This window comes from Bufo gargarizans, chromosome 2, assembly GCF_014858855.1.
Source record: "Bufo gargarizans isolate SCDJY-AF-19 chromosome 2, ASM1485885v1, whole genome shotgun sequence".
NCBI lineage: Eukaryota > Metazoa > Chordata > Amphibia > Anura > Bufonidae > Bufo > Bufo gargarizans.
In genome coordinates this window covers 551,721,119-551,734,454 of record NC_058081.1, presented here as the reverse complement: position 1 = coordinate 551,734,454, position 13,336 = coordinate 551,721,119, and the positions used below count along the sequence as shown (strand labels likewise).

At 45.4% G+C, this 13,336-nt stretch overlaps 1 protein-coding gene across 1 annotated transcript in view; it reads left to right on the top strand.

The window, feature by feature from the left end:
* The window catches only part of SHANK1 (SH3 and multiple ankyrin repeat domains 1), a 511,391-nt gene that overhangs the window by 206,930 nt on the left and 291,125 nt on the right, over positions 1 to 13,336 (top strand). Inside the window, exon 10 of the mRNA XM_044281565.1 lies at positions 4,044 to 4,326. Within this exon, the coding sequence (XP_044137500.1) occupies positions 4,044 to 4,326 (283 nt within the window). The remainder of the gene's footprint in view (positions 1 to 4,043; positions 4,327 to 13,336) is intronic.

Sequence of the window (13,336 nt, the reverse complement as noted above, 5' to 3'; positions counted from 1 at the left end):
ATATTTGGGATGCGGAAACACTATACTGGAGATGTAGCGCAAGTAATGTCACTGTCCGCAGCGTCTACGGAAAAAGTACACTGGATGTCACAGATATTTTTAGGATGCGCAAACGGTATACAGGAAATGTAGCGTGGGTAATGTTACTGTCCGCAGCGGACACCATCTAGGGAAAAAGTACACTGGATGTCACAGATATCTTTAGTATGCACACACGTTAAACGCATGTAGCGCAGATTATGTTGTTGTCTGCAGCGGCCAAACAATTGCAAGCTATTTAGCGCAGGTTGCGCTAAAAATATATATATATTGCTGCCACATACAACAATAGTCCTTAAAAGGACTTTTGGGTTTCTAGAAATTTCATGCAATTTAGCGCAGGTTGCGCTAAAAATATATATTGCTGCCAGATACAACAATAGTCTTTAAAAGGACTTTTGGGTCTCTACAATTGCACGCAATTTAGCGCAGATTGCGCTAAAAATATATATTGCTGCCAGACACAATAGTCGTTAAAAGGACTTTTGGGTCCCTAACAACAACCCTGCCTAACAAAAAAATTCAATTCAATTCCCTTATACAGCACAGCTCTCTCAAAGCTCTCTCGAACACCGCCATGTGCTGAGTATCACGATGCTCGAGCCGAACTGGTGTTCGGCCAAGCATGCTCGCTCAACACTACTAATTAACAATTACCGGAAACATTCAGTTGCACAAGAGGGTCACACCACATACTGCAAAGGTTCACATACGTTTGCACTTACAGGCATAATATGATATTGGATCATTTTCCTCAATAAATAAATGACCAAGTCTAATATTTTTGACTCATTTGTTTGATTTGGGTACCTTCATTCACTTTTAGGACTTGTGTGAAAATCTGATGTCGTTTTAGCACAAATTTATGCCGAAATATAGAAAATTCTGAAGGGTTCACTAACATTCATGCAAAACTTTAATATCTAGTATCTTTGGCGTTTTATGATGATTAAAGAGATTGAAACACACTTGGTATGGGCCCACTGTGTCACTAAATAGATTTAACTTAGGGCAACTCCAAAGTACTCCCCTGGTTTTTACCCTTTCACCCCATAACAAGTATTTTAGCCATCGTTGCAGAGGAATCCCCAGGCTGTTGCTTCTTGGAGTAGTTTCCATTCAGTGACAGCCGATGGTCAGTAGATAAGCCAAGGTCAGGGCAGGCAGAGCTCATTTAATCAGATAAACAGGCAATAGATCTATGCAATGAATAGGCTTTTGGTCAAGATGGGCAGAACAGGATCAACATGGTAAATAGGCAGAGGTTAGGAATGGGATTTCAGGAGACACAAAAAACCTTTGCAGGGACTAGTCAAGCTAGGAACCTTATTGCGCCAGTGCCTTCTAAAAGGGAAAGGTGCTTTATATATCCCAGCTATTAGCTGGGGGCCAATTAACAGGGTCTGGTCTTCTGAATATAGGGTGCCCAATGGCATGAGATAGGTATTAATTCGGATAGTTCCCTTTCTGGACTGAAGTCACCTTTCTGAGGTACTGTAGGTGGGCGCAAACGTGTTTTGATCAAAATATATTGGCTAAGAACCTCAGAATTATTTATCATATCAAAATGAAGTATTAGTCTATATACAGGTGAAACTCAAAAAATTAGAATATCGTGCAAAAGTCCATTAATTTCAGTAATGCAAATTAAAAGGAATTGCATTAATGCAGCTTAAAATTAGAATTTTGTGAAAAGGTTCAATATTCTAGACTCAAAGTGTCTAGTCTCTAGTCAGCCAATTAATCCATACCCCCTAAGCAAAGGGTAACTCAAAATTGTGACTTTGGGATTTCATAAGCTGTAAGCCATAATCATCCAAATTATAACAAATATAGGCTTGAAATTATTCGCTTTGCATGTAATGAGTCTATCTCATATATAAATTTCACCTTTAAAGTTGCATTACTGAAATAAAATGAACTTTGCACGATATTCTAATTTTTCAAGTTTCACCTGTATAGCCTCTGTATTTAGTGCTATGTGAGCGCTATTATATTCAGTTTTTTCTTTAAATGTGGCCATGCAAATCCGTGTATTTATTTATCATATAATGGAAGTTTTTTTTTTTTCTTTCTGTGATTTTTTTGGGGCCCGATTAATCCTTTATGAACCATTTGGGAACAGAGCCCAGCAGGCAGGGGGCAGAGATGGCCAGAAGAGGTCTTTAGTATATCAAACACTCCGGTGGCAATGCCCGCATGGAGAAGGGAGATGTCGGTAGGCTCGGATCGACTGCACTACAGTTATCTGATAACTCTGGAGGTCTAGGGTGGTTTAGTAGTTAATGCTTAAAGAAGTTTTCTGGCATTTAAATATTGATGTTTTCTCCTCAGGATAGATCATCAATATGTGATCGGCTAGGTCCAACTTCAGGCTGATCAACTGTTAAAAGGGGCTACAAGTGAAGGGGAATGAGCTGAAATATCAAGCACAGCTGCTATACAATGTACAAACCGGATTCCAAAAAAGTTGGGACACTATACAAATTGTGAATAAAAACTGAATGCAATGATGTGGAGGTGCCAACTTCTAATATTTCATTCAGAATAGAACATAAATCACGGAACAAAAGTTTAAACTGAGAAAATGTACCATTTTAAGGGGAAAATATGTTGAATCAGAATTTCATGGTGTCAACAAATCCCCCAAAAGTTGGGACAAGGCCATTTTCACCACTGTGTGGCATCTCCCCTTCTTCTTACAACACTCAACAGACGTCTGGGGACCGAGGAGACCAGTTTCTCAAGTTTAGAAATAGGAATGCTCTCCCATTCTTGTCTAATACAGGCCTCTAACTGTTCAATACTCTTGGGCCTTCTTTGTTGCACCTTCCTCTTTATGATGCGCCAAATGTTCTCTATAGGTGAAAGATCTGGACTGCAGACTGGCCATTTCAGTACCCGGATCCTTCTCCTATGCAGCCATGATGTTGTGATTGATGCATAATGTGGTCTGGCATTATCTTGTTGAAAAATGCAGGGTCTTCCCTGAAAGAGATGACGTCTGGATGGGAGCATATGTTGTTCTAGAACCTGAATATATTTTTCTGCATTTTTCTTTGCACTGTAGAGTTTCAGCTGGCAACAGCGGATGGCACGGTGGATTGTGTTCACTGACAATGGTTTCTGGAAGTATTCCTGAGCCCATTCTGTGATTTCCTTTACAGTAGCATTCCTGTCGTTTAAGGGCCCGGAGATCACGGGCATCCAGTATGGTTTTACGGCCCTGACCCTTACGCACAGAGATTGTTCCAGATTCTCTGAATCTTCGAATGATGTTATGCACAGTTGATGATGATAGATGCAAAGTCTTTGCAATTTTTCGCTGGGTAACACCTTTCTGATATTGCTCCACTATCTTTCTGTGCAACATTGTGGGAATTGGTGATCCTCTACCCATCTTGGCTTCTGAGAGACACTGCCACTCTGAGAAGCTCTTTTTATATCCAATCATGCTGCCAATTGACCTAATTAGTGTTAATTGGTCTTCCAGCTCTTCGTTATGCTCAAATTTACTTTTTACAGCCTCTTATTGCTACTTTTTTCGGATTTGTTGACACCTTAAAAATTTTAATCAACGTATTTTTCCTTTAAAATGATACATTTACTCGGATTAAACGTTTGATCTGTCATCTACGTTCTATTACAAATAAAATATTGACATTTGCCATCTCCACATCATTGCATTCAGTTTTTATTCACAATTTGTTTAGTGTCCCAACTTTTTGGGAATCCGGTTTGTACAGTACTAGGTTTGGTATACTATGAAGAGGGGCTACAATACTTAGTTTTGCTAAGGTGCTGTGTGAGATCGGTGTTTGCCCCGAGAGAGGTTTCTAAGTAAAGAAACACCTTCCCTAATTTTTCCCTGTCCCTTTTTTTATTATGTCTATGCATATCCACAGATTTTTTTTTTTATAGTAGACATGTTGATTGGGCAGCTGCAATTTTCATTTGGATTTCTAAAAATCATGTTAATTCCTTAATTCTACTTTGCTTTTTAGTGCCCTTCCAGGAATCTCCTTCCTATGCTGTCCATCGTAGGGAAGGAGGAAAAGCTCTGTCTGTTCCCCATGTCCTTTTACGTGCCAATAGCGACAACAGCCTATCACTGCCTGACTGGATGGTCTTCTCCGCTTCCACTGCCAATACTGTCACTCTGCAGGGACAAAAGGCCTCAGGGGGAACTCTGAGAAGCTCCAGTAGCCCACGAGGGGCTCGAAGTCGATCACCTTCACGGGGACGCCACACAGAGGAGTCCAAGAAACAACCACGGGGACGGCCTAGGTACACTTCATTAATGATAATAGCACACAGCAAGTTTAAATCTTATACAATATGTACACCAGACATAAGGTATATATCTTCTTTATTGGTTTCTTAGGTTGTGGGTCCTAAAACACCTGCTATGAGGCTAGTTGTGCCTTTGAATATAATACGGTTTATAATGGGACCCAGAACATCTCACTTAATTCATACAAAAAAGTAATACAGACACTGCTCAGGACATAATAAGAAATAAGTTTACTCTGTGATTTACCTGCTTAGAGGTTACAAGCAGGGGCGTAACTTGCATTGGCCCCAATACAAAATCTTTTACAGCACTCCCACCTACTATGTGTCATTGTAGGTTGGGGGCCCTAATTCAAGGACCCTCATTTTCTTGATATTTCCATCCTATCAGACTTTAATAGCATACCATGTAATAGTCCTTAAATAACTGATATGGGAAAATCTCTTTAAAACGGTTTTCCAGAACTAATGTTGATGAACATTTCTTAGACTAGGTCTGAATCCTGACAAGAACTTAGATGCACAGGAACTGTGTAGTGGCATACATGTTTACTGCAGCACTCTAACTGAGTCATAGTCACTACACATGGACCTGTTTGCTGGTTCCAATGCTAATCGGCGAGGGTAGATGGAGCTGGATCAATCTGATACTGACAACCTTTTCTAAGGATAGGTCATCAGTATTAAGCCCCAGAAAACCACTTTAACATTTAAGGGCCTTGAGTCATCTTGCCACTTTCTTGAATAGAGTCGGCCCAATGACCATCTGAGAAGGTCCAGCTTGAGAAGCGCAGAATAATCTTCCCTTGGGATACACCCTAATGTTGGGATACCTGCCTGATTGTATTTGTGTGCCTTTGCTGTTAAAATTTTGTATGGTTGCAATGTATGGTGTGTAGGTGTTGTGGTCAGCATATCATGCTGGAGTCAGTAACCAGGCCGGTTGTAGAAGATTAATTAATGTCTCTCTTTACTAAAGTGCAGAATGAAAGTTGTAGTACATTCAACAGTATCAGAATACAGTTCCAAGACAAGTCACAGTGCAGTCTCTTCCCTATAACTGTATACAGGAAAATGGCAACAATGATGATAATTGGAGTAATAGTCCCTGAGCTTCTTATAAACAGTTTGTAACCTTTCCAAGTTGATTACAAGTGTGTAAAACTATCAAAATTATGGTAGGTGTCCAAGACTACAAACCATCCACACACATAGTAAGAATGTGTGATAGGAGCCAGAGACTACAAACCATTCACATGCAATAAGTCTCGCAATCAGCTCTGCAATTTCCGAACTGAGCAATGCAGAACAGTTGGCCAAACCAGCATATAAGTGTCAAAGGGGTTACCCAGGAAAAGATATTTAGGACTCATTCTCAGAAAAGATCATCAGTATTAGATCTTCATAGGTGTGACACCCGGGACCCCACCGATCAGCTGTTAGAGGAGGCCTTGTGCGCTAAAGCCTCTTCCTAGGCCCTCGACATCACTGTCCATCAGTCACATGACCTATTTGCAGCTCATCCCCATTCAAGTAAATGGTGCTGAGCTGTAATACCAAACACTACCCCTATACGATGTCCTGGAAAGCAGCTGGGAGCCCGCATCGCTCACCAGAGCTCCAGTAAGTGCAGCAGCTCACTGAAACAGGTGATTGGTGGGGGTACCAGGATTGGACTACCGCTGATGTGACAATTAGAGTTGAGCGAACACCTGGATGTTCGGGTTTGAGAAGTTCGGCCGAACTTCCCGAAAATGTTCGGGTTCGGGATCCGAACCCGATCCGAACTTCGTCCCGAACCCGAACCCCATTGAAGTCAATGGGGACCCGAACTTTTCGGCACTAAAAAGGCTGTAAAACAGCCCAGGAAAGGGCTAGAGGGCTGCAAAAGGCAGCAACATGTAGGTAAATCCCCTGCAAACAAATGTGGATAGGGAAATGAATTAAAATAAAAATTAAATAAATAAAAATTAACCAAAATCAATTGGAGAGAGGTCCCATAGCAGAGAATCTGGCTTCCCGTCACCCACCACTGGAACAGTCCATTCTCAGATATTTAGGCCCCGGAACCCAGGCAGAGGAGAGAGGTCCCGTAACAGAGAATCTGGCTTCATGTCAGCAGAGAATTAGTCTGCATGTCATAGCAGAGAATGAGGCTTCACGTCAGCCACCACTGCAACAGTCCATTGGCATATATTTAGGCCCAGCACACAGGCAGAGGAGAGAGGTCCCATAACAGACAATCTGGCTTCATGTCAGCAGAGAATTAGTCTGCATGTCATAGCAGAGAATGAGGCTTCACGTCACCCACCACTGTAAGAGTCCATTTTCATAAGTTTAGGCCCAGCACCCAGGCAGAGGAGAGAGGTCCCGTAACAGAGGATCTGGCTTCATGTCAGCAGAGAATCAGTCTTCATGTCATAGCAGAGAATCAGGCTTCACGTCAGCCACCACTGTAAGAGTCCATTTTCATAAGTTTAGGCCCAGCACCCAGGCAGAGGAGAGAGGTCCCGTAACAGACAATCTGGCTTCATGTCAGCAGAGAATTAGTCTGCATGTCATAGCAGAGAATGAGGCTTCACGTCAGCCACCACTGCAACAGTCCATTGGCATATATTTAGGCCCAGCACCCAGGCAGAGGAGAGAGGTCCCGTAACAGACAATCTGGCTTCATGTCAGCAGAGAATCAGTCTTCATATCATAGCAGAAAATCAGGCTTCACGTCACCCACCACTGTAAGAGTCCATTTTCATAAATTTAGGCCCAGCACCCAGGCAGAGGAGAGAGGTCCCGTAACAGAGGATCTGGCTTCATGTCAGCAGAGAATCAGTCTGCATGTCATAGCAGAGAATCAGGCTTCACGTCACCCAACATTGGAACAGTCCATTGGCATATATTTAGGCCCCGGCACCCAGACAGAGGAGAGGTTCATTCAACTTTGGGTAGCCTCGCAATATAATGGTAAAATGAAAATAAAAATAGGATTGAATGAGGAAGTGCCCTGGAGTCCAATAATATATGGTTAAGGGGAGGTAGTTAATGTCTAATCTGGACAAGGGACGGACAGATCCTGTGGGATCCATGCCTGGTTCATTTTTATGAACGTCAGCTTGTCCACATTGGCTGTAGACAGGCGGCTGCGTTTGTCTGTAATGACGCCCCCTGCCGTGCTGAATACACGTTCAGACAAAGCGCTGGCCGCCGGGCAGGCCAGCACCTCCAAGGCATAAAAGGCTAGCTCTGGCCACGTGGACAATTTAGAGACCCAGAAGTTGAATGGGGCCGAACCATCAGTCAGTACGTGGAGGGGTGTGCACATGTACTGTTCCACCATGTTAGTGAAATGTTGCCTCCTGCTAACACGTTGCGTATCAGGTGGTGGTGCAGTTAGCTGTGGCGTGTTGACAAAAGTTTTCCACATCTCTGCCATGCTAACCCTGCCCTCAGAGGAGCTGGCATTGACACAGCTGCCTTGGCGACCTCTTGCTCCTCCTCTGCCTTGGCCTTGGGCTTCCACTTGTTCCCCTGTGACATTTGGGAATGCTCTCAGTAGCGCGTCTACCAACGTGCGCTTGTACTCGCACATCTTCCTATCACGCTCCAGTGCAGGAAGTAAGGTGGGCACATTGTCTTTGTAGCGTGGATCCAGCAGGGTGGCAACCCAGTAGTCCGCACAGGTTAAAATGTGGGCAACTCTGCTGTCGTTGCGCAGGCACTGCAGCATGTAGTCGCTCATGTGTGCCAGGCTGCCCAGGGGTAAGGACAAGCTGTCCTCTGTGGGAGGCGTATCGTCATCGTCCTGCCTTTCCCCCCAGCCACGCACCAGTGATGGACCCGAGCTGCGTTGGGTGCCACCCCGCTGTGACCATGCTTCATCCTCATCCTCCTCCACCTCCTCCTCATCCTCGTCCTCCTCGTCCTCCAGTAGTGGGCCCTGGCTGGCCACATTTGTACCTGGCCTCTGCTGTTGCCAAAAACCTCCCTCTGAGTCACTTCGAAGAGACTGGCCTGAAAGTGCTAAAAATGACCCCTCTTCCTCCTCCTCCTCCTCCTGGGCCACCTCCTCTTCCATCATCGCCCTAAGTGTTTTCTCAAGGAGACATAGAAGTGGTATTGTAACGCTGATAACGGCGTCATCGCCACTGGCCATGTTGGTGGAGTACTCGAAACAGCGCAACATGGCACACAGGTCTCGCATGGAGGCCCAGTCATTGGTGGTGAAGTGGTGCTGTTCTGTAGTGCGACTGACCCGTGCGTGCTGCAGCTGAAACTCCACTATGGCCTGCTGCTGCTCGCACAGTCTGTCCAGCATGTGCAAGGTGGAGTTCCACCTGGTGGGCACGTCGCATATGAGGCGGTGAGCCGAAGTTACGCTGTAGCGCAGACAGGCGAGCAGCAGCAGGATGTGAACGCCGGAAGCGCGAACAGACGGCCCGCACTTTATGCAGCAGCTCTGACATGTCGGGGTAGTTGTGTATGAACTTCTGCACCACCAAATTCAGCACATGCGCCAAGCAAGGGATGTGCGTCAAATTGGCTAGTCCCAGAGCTGCAACGAGATTTCGCCCATTATCACACACCACCAGGCCGGGCTTGAGGCTCACCGGCAGCAACCACTCGTCGGTCTGTTGTTCTATACCCCGCCACAACTCCTGTGCGGTGTGGGGCCTGTCCCCCAAACATATGAGTTTCAGAATGGCCTGCTGACGTTTACCCCGGGCTGTGCTGAAGTTGGTGGTGAAGGTGTGTGGCTGACTGGATGAGCAGGTGGAAGAAGAGGAGGAGGAAGCCGAGAAGGAGGAGGTGGCAACAGGAGGCAAAGAATGTTGCCCTGCGATCCTTGGCGGCGGAAGGACGTGCGCCAAACAGCTCTCCGCCTGGGGCCCAGCTGCCACTACATTTACCCAGTGTGCAGTTAGGGAGATATAGCGTCCCTGGCCGTGCTTACTGGTCCACGTATCTGTGGTTAGGTGGACCTTGCTACAGATGGCGTTGCGCAGTGCACACTTGATTTTATCGGATACTTGGTTGTGCAGGGAAGGCACGGCTCTCTTGGAGAAGTAGTGGCGGCTGGGAACAACATACTGTGGGACAGCAAGCGACATGAGCTGTTTGAAGCTGTCTGTGTCCACCAGCCTAAATGACAGCATTTCATAGGCCAGTAGTTTAGAAATGCTGGCATTCAGGGCCAGGGATCGAGGGTGGCTAGGTGGGAATTTACGCTTTCTCTCAAATGTTTGTGAGATGGAGAGCTGAACGCTGCCGTGTGACATGGTTGAGACGCTTGGTGACGGAGGTGGTGGTGGTGGTGTTGGTGGTACATCCCCTGTTTGCTGGGCGGCAGGTGCCAACGTTCCTCCAGAGGCGGAGGAAGAGGCCGAGGCGGCAGCAGCAGAAGAGGCCGAGGCGGCAGCAGCAGAAGAGGTAGCAGGGGGAGCCTGAGTGACTTCCTTGGTTTTAAGGTGTTTACTCCACTGCAGTTCATGCTTTGCATGCAGGTGCCTGGTCATGCAGGTTGTGCTCAGGTTCAGAACGTTAATGCCTCGCTTCAGGCTCTGATGGCACAGCGTGCAAACCACTCGGGTCTTGTCGTCAGCACATTGTTTGAAGAAGTGCCATGCCAGGGAACTCCTTGAAGCTGCCTTTGGGGTGCTCGGTCCCAGATGGCGGCGGTCAGTAGCAGGCGGAGTCTCTTGGCGGCGGGTGTTCTGCTTTTGCCCACTGCTCCCTCTTTTGCTACGCTGTTGGCTCGGTCTCACCACTGCCTCTTCCTCCGAACTGTGAAAGTCAGTGGCACGACCTTCATTCCATGTGGGGTCTAGGACCTCATCGTCCCCTGCATCGTCTTCCACCCAGTCTTGATCCCTGACCTCCTGTTCAGTCTGCACACTGCAGAAAGACGCAGCAGTTGGCACCTGTGTTTCGTCATCATCAGAGACATGCTGAGGTGGTATTCCCATGTCCTCATCATCAGGAAACATAAGTGGTTGTGCGTCAGTGCATTCTATGTCTTTCACCGCTGGGGAAGGGCTAGGTGGATGCCCTTGGGAAACCCTGCCAGCGGAGTCTTCAAACAGCATAAGAGACTGCTGCATAACTTGAGGCTGAGACAGTTTCCCTGGTATGCATGGGGGTGATGTGACAGACTGATGGGGTTGGTTTTCAGGCGCCATCTGTGCGCTTTCTGCAGAAGACTGGGTGGGAGATAATGTGAACGTGCTGGATCCACTGTCGGCCACCCAATTGACTAATGCCTGTACCTGCTCAGGCCTTACCATCCTTAGAACGGCATTGGGCCCCACCATATATCGCTGTAAATTCTGGCGGCTACTGGGACCTGAGGTAGTTGGTACACTAGGACGTGTGGATGTGGCAGAACGGCCACGTCCTCTCCCAGCACCAGAGGGTCCACTAACACCACCACGACCATGTCCACGTCCGCGTCCCTTACTAGATGTTTTCCTCATTGTTATGGTTCACCACAACAACAAAAATATTATTTGGCCCAATGTATTGTATTCAAATTCAGCGGGATATAAATTTGAGGCCTAGTATTTAGGCGCTGGGTGACCGGTATGGATTTACTAACAGAATTGGATGTGTGAAGTTATTCTGAATGACCCTATGTGCACCTTGAATATTATATACCCTTTTAGGGATAGATTTCAAATAGCTCTGATATAGCAGGAACCACTAAATTATGAAATTGCTAAATTGGGAATTGTATTTCAACCCAGAACAAAAAATGTGCTTTGACGGACACTAAATAACTTTCCCAGCCACAACAGGACAGCGGTAACGAGAGATTTAGCGGGATATAAATTTGAGGCCTAGTATTTAGGCGCTGGGTGACCGGTATGGATTTACTAACAGAATTAGACTTGGAAATGCACAGTAGCGTGTGTGTGAAGTTATTCTGAATGACCCTATGTGCACCTTGAATATTATATACCCTTTTAGGGATAGATTTCAAATAGCTCTGATATAGCAGAAACCACTAAATTATGAAATTGCTAAATTGGGAATTGTATTTCAACCCAGAACAAAAAATGTGCTTTGACGGACACTAAATAACTTTCCCAGCCACAACAGGACAGCGGTAACGAGAGATTTAGCGGGATATAAATTTGAGGCCTAGTATTTAGGCGCTGGGTGACCGGTATGGATTTACTAACAGAATTGGACTTGGAAATGCACAGTAGCGTGTGTGTGAAGTTATTCTGAATGACCCTATGTGCACCTTGAATATTATATACCCTTTTAGGGATAGATTTCAAATAGCTCTGATATAGCAGAAACCACTAAATTATGAAATTGCTAAATTGGGAATTGTATTTCAACCCAGAACAAAAAATGTGCTTTGACGGACACTAAATAACTTTCCCAGTCACAACAGGACAGCGGTAACGAGAGATTTAGCGGGATATAAATTTGAGGCCTAGTATTTAGGCGCTGGGTGACCGGTATGGATTTACTAACAGAATTGGACTTGGAAATGCACAGTAGCGTGTGTGTGAAGTTATTCTGAATGACCCTATGTGCACCTTGAATATTATATACCCTTTTAGGGATAGATTTCAAATAGCTCTGATATAGCAGAAACCACTAAATTATGAAATTGCTAAATTGGGAATTGTATTTTAACCCAGAACAAAAAATGTGCTTTGACGGACACTAAATAACTTTCCCAGCCACAACAGGACAGCGGTAACGAGAGATTTAGCGGGATATAAATTTGAGGCCTAGTATTTAGGCGCTGGGTGACCGGTATGGATTTACTAACAGAATTGGACTTGGAAATGCACAGTAGCGTGTGTGTGAAGTTATTCTGAATGACCCTATGTGCACCTTGAATATTATATACCCTTTTAGGGATAGATTTCAAATAGCTCTGATATAGCAGAAACCACTAAATTATGAAATTGCTAAATTGGGAATTGTATTTCAACCCTGAACAAAAAATGTGCTTTGACGGACACTAAATAACTTGCCCAGCCACAACAGTACAGCGGTAACAACAGATTTAGCGGGATATAAATTTGAGGCCTAGTATTTAGGCGCTGGGTGACCGGTATGGATTTAGTGACAGAATTAGACTGGGATATGGCCAAAAAATAACCACACTATTGCTGGTTAAATGCACTTGGTGACGGGCGCAGCTTACCCCTGATGTAGTATATGGCCAAAAAATGAACAGACTATTGCTGGTTAAATGCACTTGGTGACGGGCGCAGCTTGCCCCTGATTTAGTATATGGCCAAAAAATGAACAGACTATTGCTGGTTAAATGCACTTGGTGTGATAGCTTGACCAACCACACTACTGAGGGTTAAATGCACTTGGTGACGGGCGCAGCTTGCCCCTGATGTAGTATATGGCCAAAAAATGAACAGACTATTGCTGGTTAAATGCACTTGGTGTCACAGCTTGACCAACCACACTACTGAGGGTTAAATGCACTTGGTGACGGGCGCAGCTTGCCCCTGATGTAGTATATGGCCAAAAAATGAACAGACTATTGCTGGTTAAATGCACTTGGTGACAGGCGCAGCTTGCCCCTGATTTAGTATATGGCCAAAAAATGAACAGACTATTGCTGGTTAAATGCACTTGGTGTGATAGCTTGACCAACCACACTACTGAGGGTTAAATGCACTTGGTGACGGGCGCAGCTTGCCCCTGATGTAGTATATGGCCAAAAAATAAACATACTATTGCTGGTTAAATGCACTTGGTGTGACAGCTTCACCCTGATGTAGGCTTTAGCCAAAAAACAACCACACCATTGAGGGTTAAATGCACTTGGTGACAGGCACAGCTTGCCCCTGATGTAGTATATGGCCAAAAAATAAACAGACTATTGCTGGTTAAATGCACTTGGTGTGACAGCTTCACCCTGATGTAGGCTTTAGCCAAAAAACAACCACACCATTGAGGGTTAAATGCACTTGGTCGCAGATTGTGCTGGCGCACCACAAGACACAAAATGGCCGCCGATCACCCC